The 10291-nt window shown below is 41.6% G+C and overlaps 1 protein-coding gene across 4 annotated transcripts; it reads right to left on the bottom strand.

Annotated features, from left to right (window-relative positions):
* Window positions 1–1042: 1042 nt before the first annotated feature.
* On the bottom strand, window positions 1043–9954 carry prc1b (protein regulator of cytokinesis 1b). 4 transcript variants are annotated; one of them, XM_020640181.3, is made up of 15 exons: window positions 9814–9954; window positions 9496–9628; window positions 8107–8229; window positions 7609–7842; window positions 6898–7068; window positions 6542–6691; window positions 6283–6430; window positions 6059–6195; window positions 5425–5520; window positions 5180–5326; window positions 4979–5089; window positions 4737–4850; window positions 3255–3434; window positions 3086–3120; window positions 1043–1943 (listed from the first exon to the last, which is right to left on the bottom strand). In XM_020640181.3, the coding sequence occupies exons 1-15, from the start codon at window positions 9822–9824 to the stop codon at window positions 1895–1897; spliced, it is 1839 nt and encodes a 612-aa protein (XP_020495837.1). In that variant the 5' UTR covers window positions 9825–9954; the 3' UTR covers window positions 1043–1894. The 4 variants fall into 4 exon arrangements, with proteins under 4 accessions (XP_020495837.1, XP_029134353.1, XP_020495838.1 ...); XM_029278520.2 differs by having other exon boundaries at window positions 3332–3434; XM_020640182.3 differs by lacking the exon at window positions 3086–3120.
* Between the last annotated feature and the right edge of the window lie 337 nt (window positions 9955–10291).

Genomic DNA, 10291 nt, shown 5'->3' with positions numbered 1-10291 from the left:
GCGTGACCGATCAGTCTTACAGGTAAACCTTTAAGTCTTCCAATCATAGGAATCTGCTGACTGCGAGGTCGGAGAGACGAAGACACTGAAAAGGAATCTTTTGTAATCCATGTTATCTGAGATTTTATTGGCAAAATGTCTCTTGGCTTCAACTCAAGCTAAAAAAAAAAAAAAAGTGTTAAAAGTCAACAATCTCCACAAGACTTTCCGATCAAACAGTAAAAGCCTCAATTCATTTGTGTGCTTTAAATCGATAAAGAACAGATAAACCACCAAACGGAGACATATGATATGCTTTTTTTTTAAACAGATGAATCAGATTCACCCACATAACACTTTGCAAACTTGATGGACTGAATTTCCTCTTAAAGCTAATGAAAGAAAAACAAGCAGAAGCTCAGATTTTCAAAGATACACTTTTTCTCTGGAAGAGCTCGGGTGTCTCGGGCTTTCTCGCTCCATGTCCTATTGTTTACGGTGAGAAGGTAGACTCAGAGGGCAGAACAAATACCTAGCTGTGGGAGTGTCACCCACCTGGGGGAGGGGTTACTGCCCTTTGTGATGTCATGAAGGGAAAGTCTCCAAACGGTCTGTTTGAGCACACATTTTCTGAAAAGTGGAGCAGGGAAAAGACAGAGAGGATGGACTTTTCTCATAACTGGAGTGTTTTTGTAGACAGATAGGGACACATATTAGTGTTAGAAAAACATGGTGATGTGGATTTTGCATCATAAGTGACTTTTAAAACTAGTGACCTCTACATTTCTAAATTCCTAGCTTTGACTCTGCTGGGTGTAAAAACTAAAACGAGTCCATAGGTAGGGAAGTATTTGATCATGTCAGAGTGTCAGGCTTTGTGTTTTAAAGAAATTCAGCAGAGGAGTTAAATAGATTGACTGGTTGGAAAAAAAAAAAGCTCCTGAATGAGACAGACGCAGAAAAGGAAAAGACAAACTGGAATATCTGTGATGTTATCTTAAATTCATGTTTTCTATCTGATGCGTAAAAACTATTAAAAGTGTAGATAGAGGATCCAATAAAACACATTTCAGTCATTTATTTATAAGTGAAAAAACATTTAATGCATTTTGACAAGCTTTTTTCAAATCAGTCACAATAGTGTATTGAATCCAAATGATTTAACTATATTCAAACTATAGCGCAGCACCTATACATGACATATTTCAACTGTCTGTTTAAACAACAAGCTTATTGTCAAACAGTCCTATGAAGAGAAGGAGTGGAGACAGAACTATTTACAGCATACATAAAAATATAAAAACAGAGTTGGATGACAGTGAGTGTGCACTGCAAAAATATGTTCTAAGTAAAAAAGTGCATAAGTAGTATTCATAATACATTTGGCCTTTAACCCCAGATTGCATAAATTCAAGAGACGATTCTTTAACTTTCTTTCGTTTAAATGTGCACTAATCGATGCAGACATTTACTGCCTCTTCATACATTTAGAGAGCCAAAGCAGTGTTACGGATGGAGTTAGCCTGTGACCTCCAGTGCGTCTAACGAGCCTATCATTGAGAGCACCTGTCCTGATTGCACCCAGTCTGTGCTCATCAGCCTGGCTGCTCTATAAAAGGAGGTGCTCTCAATGATAGGCTCGTTAGAAGCACTGGAGGTCACAGACTACCTCCATCCATAACAGTAGTGTTAGTGACATACATATGTTATCCTCATACACACAGTGATGGACAGCGCAAAGTCTCATTTATATAACAGCTGTTTAAAGTGTTTACCACTGACTCAACACTTAATATATTATCACCTTCATTTACATTTTATAGCAGGTAGCAGAGATCCACATGGGAAGGAATCAGAACTTCATTGAAAGGGCGACGATGTGAGCGGGGAGGTCAGAGGTTGGTGCTGGTGGAGTTCAGGACGTCGTGCTGGATCTTGGTGTTGGAGGCTTTGGACAGGTCTCGCTATAGAACCAGAAAGAGTAGACATTAAAGTCAATGTCTCCAAAGTTTGAAAACATGGAGGAGCAGAGGCGACTCAAAGATGCAAATCAAACAGGCACACTTTTTATTGCCATGAATTGAGCCACTCTGAAAGCTGTTAGTGTCATTAGAGAGAAAAGGAAGACTCAAAATGTTTAAACTGTGACATAAAGAGAGGAAAAATTCATTTTTATGGGTCAAACTGTAGAAACTATCCTGATGTGAAGGGCTACTCAGTTTTGGTTTGCACATTTTTCTTGACCCTGAACTGTCTTCCTTTTATACAAACCATGTCTTCACTGCAAAATGTCTGTAAAGAACTCTTGGCACCAATTCCTGAAAAGTCATGACGGTGCAGGAAACAGTCCACATTTTTACTTTCCATTCACTGAATGGAACTGCACCAGAAACCTTAAAATGTAGAGCATTTAAATGAGAGAGATTTTGAGTTCAACATCTCTGTTGACCTGATTATGTTTTTTTGTTTTTTGTTAATGATGGTTTGTGAATCATCGTGATGCATTAAATTGAAGATTCTGTGCCAAGACCCTCCACAATTTATGACGAGAAACGACACTGGATTAGATTTGGGTTGCTTGAAAATATGTTGAAAGTAAAATTGCAAAAATAAGCGATAACTGACTGAAATAAAAGAACTGAGCTGAAACATGGCTGGAATGATTCTTACATTAACCAGAATGCTTTCTGAAGTCTTATGCCTCGTGTCTACTTAGGTTTTTTCCGGGCAGAAAAGCGCTGGCTGTACGCTACAGACCACTTGCATGAAGCGTTTTTGCACTGAGAAGAAATGCACTGCATGTCCGTCCTGTCTCTATGACAATTGTATATCATACATTTGGAAAAGAGTGCCGGAGATGTCAACAGCGCCTTTCTGAAAAGTTGAAATATTTTCCACTTGAGCGCTTTGAGATGACGCACAAAAAATGCGGGGCGCTCGGAAGAAGATGCTGGGCGCACGGGGCCTGACAAAGCGACTGTGTTCAAGTTTAAACATCATCTTTTCTTGAAGGGTAATTTCTCCCTTTGATTAGAGGCATGCAATAACTGCAAGTCATCATGGGATTAGTGGCATTAACACTTAGCTTTAAGGATTCCAAACACACCTTGACTGAACAGATTCAGTGTTGACCAAGTCCCTCTATAATATAAATGTACATCATTAACATGCTTCATCATTGTCTGATAATTAAACAATCATTTTAAGAGTTGAACTGAACATGAATGAGGAAAACCATGCAGAAAGAATTAATTAGAGGCAAAAAATTAAATTACCACAAATTCAGAATATGTGCTGGCAACAGAGGTTATGCTGAAGTTAGGCTGTGGACTAGCGGAGTTCAGCAACCCACCACTCAGAGGGGTCCCCTTCGACCGGACCTCGTTCTCCTTGTTACAGCCCTGCAGTCGTGGGTTGGGGGGTCTACTGCTACCGGGCGTCCGCACCGCAGGAACCTGGAGGGCGCACAGAAGGAGAGAATAACATCAGACAAGTGGAACAAACAATCACTCCTCTAACATCAGAAAACAGCAATCAGTCAATGATTTAGAAAATGAATGGAGGAGATCACGAGTCAACTTTCATTTTGTCCATCAAATATATCTGCACTATTGGTTGTTGTTTAGTTTTTGCTGTACCAGTGTTACATGATGTAATGCTGTGTGTGTTTTTTGTTTTTGTTCCTCTCTCTCTCTCTCTCTGCAGGTTGGTACTGTCTTGAGTCCCTACTGCAGCTGGTGATTGAGCTCAGCTGATACCTGATACTACTAATCAAAACGTCCTCAGCATAAAAAGCAGGAGAGGTGAGAGCAGTCACCAGTGGGTCGTGCAGTGATTGTGTGGAAGTTACTTGTCTGACGTCGTCGTAGTTCCTCCTGTTGATCTGAGTTTTGTGTTGGTGTTTAAATTGAGTCAGTGTTTGGCTTCTCTTCAGTTGTGTTTGACAGAAGCCTGTTTTTTAGTTCAATTGTGAATCCACTTTAAGTTGTTAATAAATCATTTGTCAGCGTTTCGTGATTGTCACTCCTCTCATCCCCTAGACATCTCAGGGAACGTAAAGTAACAATCAGTGTTCACAGATCAATGCAGGAGCAACAACACGGCAGATACAAACTTCACAGAGCCCCTTGCTGATTTTTTAAGACTTTCACCAGGAGTCCATACCTCTAAAACAAACAGATCTGAAGATAAGGATGATTAAAACAGCTGAATAAAGAGGCAGAAGGAACAAGTCCACCCCACTCTAAGCCTGAAACAATCAAAGGGTAAGGAGTATGACACACATTTAAAAGGTCACATTTGGAAAGTGTGGAAAAGTTTGTGTATCAACAGCCATACAGAGACTGGGATCCCTCAACCAAGAACTTAAACATCGCATCAGAAACCGTGTGATATTGGTGTACCTGGTGTGATTTCAGGCAGGAGCTACACACACACACACGGCTCTGATGTTACACATTACCACCGTCTCCCCCTATGATGCTCTGTCACTACTTCAGACGGAGGATCAGGGACAGAGCCACTTCACCCCACCATTCCTCCTCTGTGTTATACATTGCAAAACGAGGTGTAAAGGGTGTTAATAACCACGCATACAAATGGTTATATTTCAGCGCCAAATTAGAAGGAAGAATGAGAGAAGTACCTTGACTCAGGTAAAAGCATTTTAAGTATATTTGTTTTGGTTCATGAGCATTGTCAAAGAAAACCCTGTTAAATAAATACTTCTCCATTATGTTTGTAGTTCTTTGACCAACCTTGTTTGCCGAGAGCGGTGGGCGGGGCACAGGCGAGCGACAGACAGTTCCACCAAAAGCAGAGCGCATGGTGCTGTTAGAGGTGGCGCTAGAGATGCTGGAAGTGGCATTAAACTGATAAAAGAGGCAGAGAGAGGGAGGGGGTTAGTGCCCACAGAGCCAGGCGACCTAACAGAATTCAATTAGTCTTAAAAGAATTGATAGTACCAGTAATATAAACGTGAGCCACAAACTTGGTTTACCTTGCGTGTTTTGTTTGGGGTGGTGGTGCCGAGGAATCTGCGTTTGGTGGGGGTGCGTACAGCTGTTCCATAGAGCATGTCCACCTCAGTCTGTTTGCTCTTCTTCAGATGCTGTCAGGAGTTTGTCAAAGAGACGTGTCAACACATTTTCCACTAAACATACAGGTGTAGCCCACTATGCAATAAGAGGGATTTGTTTACCCTTTCTTGTTTCTCCTTCTCTTTCTCGATTCGGTGCAGCTCCCACTGCTCCTCCACGTACTGCAGGAACTTCTGCCCGCTGACCAGAAACTCCTGACCCTGTTCACTTTCCCACACGTCGATCTCGGCTTTTAGTTTTTTCTCAAGCTTAAAGCAACAACAACAAAGACACACAGTAATGAGTTCCTGAGACATAAAAGATATTTCATGCTTAGACAAAAAATAATCTAAATCCACATTTTTACCTTGGGCAGACTTTTGTGCAGCTCAGACCTCTGCTTCTCCTCTTTGAGAAGATTCCCTCCTCTGTTTGCAAATCTTGTCGGATCTGTGGCTTTTTTCTGAGAATGAGAAAAACACAAAAAAATAAAGATTACATTCCCTTTTTGTATGAAAGTGCTGAGAGCTTCCAGAACCCCTAAATTACATGTGGTCCCCAATGGGCCTCCTGTGACTTACTGGAGTCTTCTTTAGGTTCAGACTTCACTAATTTATATCACCCACAATTCATTACATTGAAGATAGAACACCTTTGCTGATCAGAGGTTCATATCTGTTGCGGCTGTATGTTTCCCTGTGCTGTTTGCACAGGTGAAGCCACTAACGCACACCTGGCCTCAGAGCTTAAAATAGCAGTTCCGGCTTCAGAAAGAGAGCCTTTTGGAGTTGGGACTGCTGTGCCTCTCAGTCAGGGATTGTCTGTTGGGTTTGTCATGTTAGTAATAAATCCCTTGATTTTGACTTGGTTAAGGTGTTTTTAAGTATTTTACTGGGTCTATTTGTGTATTGTTGTTAGCCCCATAGGGCCACTTTATGGTGGGGCGTAACAATGTCCATGCAGAGTCCTTCATAAATCAAGACCAGAGTCGGTGTGCTCACCTCCAGCTCCAGGAAGAGTCTCCAGCTGTCCTCCCATTGGTGAACCCCATCAAAAAGCTCTCTGTGGTCCTCGTAATGCCGCTTCAAGCGCTGGATCTCAGCATCGTGCACGCTCAGCAGCTCTTCAGTGAAGTCCTCTGAAACAGTCAACAGTCTTAGCACTTTGATAAAGTCCAATATTCTTTTGAATGAAACCCGTTTAAATGCAAAGCAAGAGAACCCACCGCTAAAATATGGTGCAAAATCCTGCCGCTGGTCGATGCTGAGGAAGCACCTGTCCCAGAACACGGCGATCTCAGAGCGGATGGCTTCTGTGACATTTCGGATGTTTAGGAGTTTGAGCTCCTCTAGACGCTGGACCTCTGCTCGCAACTGAGGAGGAAGAGTAAAGTGTAAACTGAAGAACTAGAAGCCACAGAATGGACTGTCATAAAAATAAATGTAGCGTTGAGTCGGTGGCTCAGGACACTTGTAATTTCTCACCGCTTCCAAGTTCCTCTTCCTGGATGTGACCATGTGCTCGTTGAAGGCCTCTCTCTCCTCCTGCGGCACCTGCAGTCTGTCCCACAGCTGCTGGATCTTCTCCCTGTGACTCTCACACATCGCCTCGTTCTCTGCTTTACGCTCCTCCAGCTGCAAGAGGGACAGAGACGCATCAGTCACCAACACTCCTGCATTAACTGTGACCATGCAACAGTTAGTTAGACTGGAATTAAAAGAGGTACCGGTGAGGGATCCCTCAGTTCACATATTTCACTGAACTTTATTAAAGAGGTTAAACATCAGCCAGTCAACATGAAAGCCTGATTATAAATCCAACACTGTTTTAAAACTCTCACCTGGCAGAGAAGCAGTTTGAGGGATGTGATATTGTCTCTGGAGAGGCAAAAAGAGTCCTCGTCCTCACAGACCACGTCCTTCTCAAAGCTGGTCTCAGGGATGTGGTCCAGCTGCTCCATGTGCAAGATGATCTGCCTTTTGATGTCTGTGAACTCAGCATACCGCCTCGTCTGAAACACGCGGCAAGAAATTTGACATGTATGGATTAGACCGGGTTTACGAGAGAGAAGAAAAGCTATGTGATGCTGCTATTCATAGTTAAATGCCAGATAAACATATTTTCTTGTGTTATATCTGAAAAACAAAGAGATGTCAAAACAAATTTTAAATTCATGATTTGGGGGTGGTCTTGTTAATACTTTTATCCAGTGACCTTCAGGTTTTTCCTTTACACTTTCTCAATTTCTTGAAGTGATATGATACATCCCAAGTGTCCCTAATATTATGATTTAGGAGAGGAGAGTACGTTAACAGCTCAGGGACATGTGGCAAACACACTGCTTTTAATATCTATTCTAAAATGTCATGTTTCAAGTAGAAGCATGTCAACCAGCAAGAGAAACTATGACCTTAAGAGCCATTTAACGAGACTTCTGATATAAAATGCCCTGTGTGCATTTTAATCTTTTCTAAGCAGCTTTAAAACGGGTCCAAAGATGAAAGGAGGGTTGAAACCGCATCAACCAAACAAAGCAGATGATCCCTCTCACCTTCTCTTCGTTCTGGTTGGCGATGTGCTGCCGGAAGTTCTCCAGCTGTTCCGGGGAGGGGACGGAGTCGGGAGCGATGCCGTAAGACATGGAGCACAGGATGTCGCACAGGTCCTGGTCCTGGTCCAGAAGAAGCTTCAGCTGCTGCATCCGCTGAGTCTTCTCCTTCGTCAGAGCATCCACCTGTGTGCGGATGTTTTTCTCCTGCTGGAGCATGCTGATACCACTCTCCTCCTGAACATACAGAGGAGATAACAACAAGATGCTTATTTTCTCTTCTGCGCGTCCATTATAATTCATGATCAACCAAACAATGACTACTTTATTATTGGATTAGAATATAAATGTTTTAAGACAAAAATGAAAACATAGTAAGCATGTATATGAAGTGTGAACTTACAAAACACTAACAAAACGTTTGTATGCAAACGTCAATCGCTGGCAAGCAAATCAAACAGTTGTGTATCTGTAACAGGTAGATGTAAAAGCTTTTGTTACCTCAAACAATGGCAGCTGAAGTTCCAGACAAAGCTTCTCCATTTCTGCCCTGCATGTTTCAATACTGCTCATCAGCCTGTTTTTCAGAGACTCCTCTTCTTTGACCATCATTTCCAACAAGTTCTAGTGAATAAACAGAAGAAGAAAAAAATAAGCATTCAGCAGATGGTCGTGTGTTGATTTAAGAATCGATATCCAGTGTCTCAATCTGCTGACAGTCCCTTCTTCACATATGAAAACATGGAGAAACAGATTTCTTATTAGCAACTGTCTTAGGGTTTTTAATGCACACTACAGCTGTTTGCTAACCCTTCAGAAAGACCATAAGACCATAAAGGGCCTTGTTGCATAACATTATGACTCTATGAAGAAGTTTTTCTTCCACTTGTTTGCATAGGAAGCTTTCTTGTCAAATATAAAACAATATACTGTTGTTGTTTTTGTCTTGAGGGAAAACACTTTTGTAAATAGCAACCGTATGAATTTTTCTGTCTTTATCCTTCATTCCCTTAAGACCCAGACATCAAGGTTTAAACACAGTTTCTACCCTAGAGCCATCACAGACAAGAACACCCCCCCCCACCCCAACAAAACTTACATTTGACACAGCATGTGTGCCAATATTTTATGGCGCAGTAACAATGTACAAATAACCACGCTTTACATATCTAATGTGCAATATTGTATTTTTCTAAAAGTGTCTCATGTGCAACATATATGCATTTTTTTGTCTTTATCCCTTTAACATGCATTACTACACAGAGGTGCAGAGTTTTCAACAACACTGCCCTAGATTCATTTTCTTAAAAGCTTGTTTTTTATCTGCTTCTGTCTTTTAAAAACATGTATGGATGTGAGGGTGTTGCTGAATGATGAATTCCCCTCTAGTTTTGAACTATGTGCAATGACAATAAACTAAAGGTGTTCAAATGTTTTCTTTTAATTTTGATGTCTGTATGCCCAAGATGAGTCAGATAGCAGCTTTTTTTGGCACCAGAATACATTTGCCTTTAGCCTTTAGTGTGCTCTGGTACTTTCTTTGGATTCTGCTGGAGATAAGACTTCCATTGAATAATAACTTGATCTGCCTTTTCATATCGTACTGCCTTGATAATCCACATTTGTGCACTTTGTTTTAAACTGATGGATGATCCACACGTTTGAGTTAGTGGACAAGAGTAGAAAAAACCATGAAGCACAAGTGTTTTTGCTGTGTTTTGAAAGCTCTTGTGCAGTATGGGTAATGTGTAATATATGGTCTCTAGTTTGACCCTGGACTGACCTGTTCCACTCACCCTCCTCTTCTGTCGAAACCTGTTTATAACGCAGGTCAAGTGTTAACCTCCTCTTCACTATCACACACCAGCAGTGAAATGGTTGATGTCTCACCTTAATGTGGTTCTTGACTACATTAGTCCTCTGCAGTCTCTGGTCTTCTGGGATACCGATCTCCTCCCAAATGTCCTTCAGGTGGATCAGCGCTTTATTCAAGCAGGACACCGACTCTGCTGCGAGCACCTCGCTACAGAAACACAGAAACATCGACTATAAAACCAGTAAACTAACTCAACTGTACCGTGTACAACTTCTACAGTAAACCAAATTCACTATTATGTTCGAGCTAACCGCTACTGCAAGGATAAGCTTGCGTTAAGTAAGTACATTTAAAGTATTTTCCGGGGGGCAGAAAATACGTTTTAATCTTACCTCCGCCTCATTGTATAGTCCAGACTTGTTTGCCGACTTCGTGAACAGTTTAAAACAACTTAAACTTGTCAAATAAAAAAGACAAGCGCCGCGTTTCCCCCTCGCTCAGCTCTCTTCAGTCCAGTCCGGTCCGTTGCTACCCGACAGTTCAAAATACGCGTGCAGCGGCGTTCCGCTCTCTGATTGGCTCCTTCTGCAGCCGCGCTTCGACACCGCCCACCCGAAGCTTTAACAGCCAATCACAAGAGCAGCCCCGCCCCTCGAAAAAAAAACAACCCGAGAATGAAACAGACGCCAGTTTCATGCAGGGCGTGGTGACGCAACGACAATGACACTTTTGTTAATCGTGATTTTTTTGTGTATAAGAATATTTAGGTTAAAGGTAAATTCTTTATACACAAATTTAGATTTTTTAAATTTTGTAGTACTTAAAAATCTTTAGTATTTGAAAAATGTGGAAAAAATAAGTGCCTTGGGA

The sequence above is a fragment of the Labrus bergylta genome, chromosome 3, assembly GCF_963930695.1.
Source record: "Labrus bergylta chromosome 3, fLabBer1.1, whole genome shotgun sequence".
In the NCBI taxonomy this organism is placed as follows: domain Eukaryota; kingdom Metazoa; phylum Chordata; class Actinopteri; order Labriformes; family Labridae; genus Labrus; species Labrus bergylta.
Note: the sequence above shows the minus strand (reverse complement) of the source record. Positions and strands in the feature narration are given on the sequence as shown.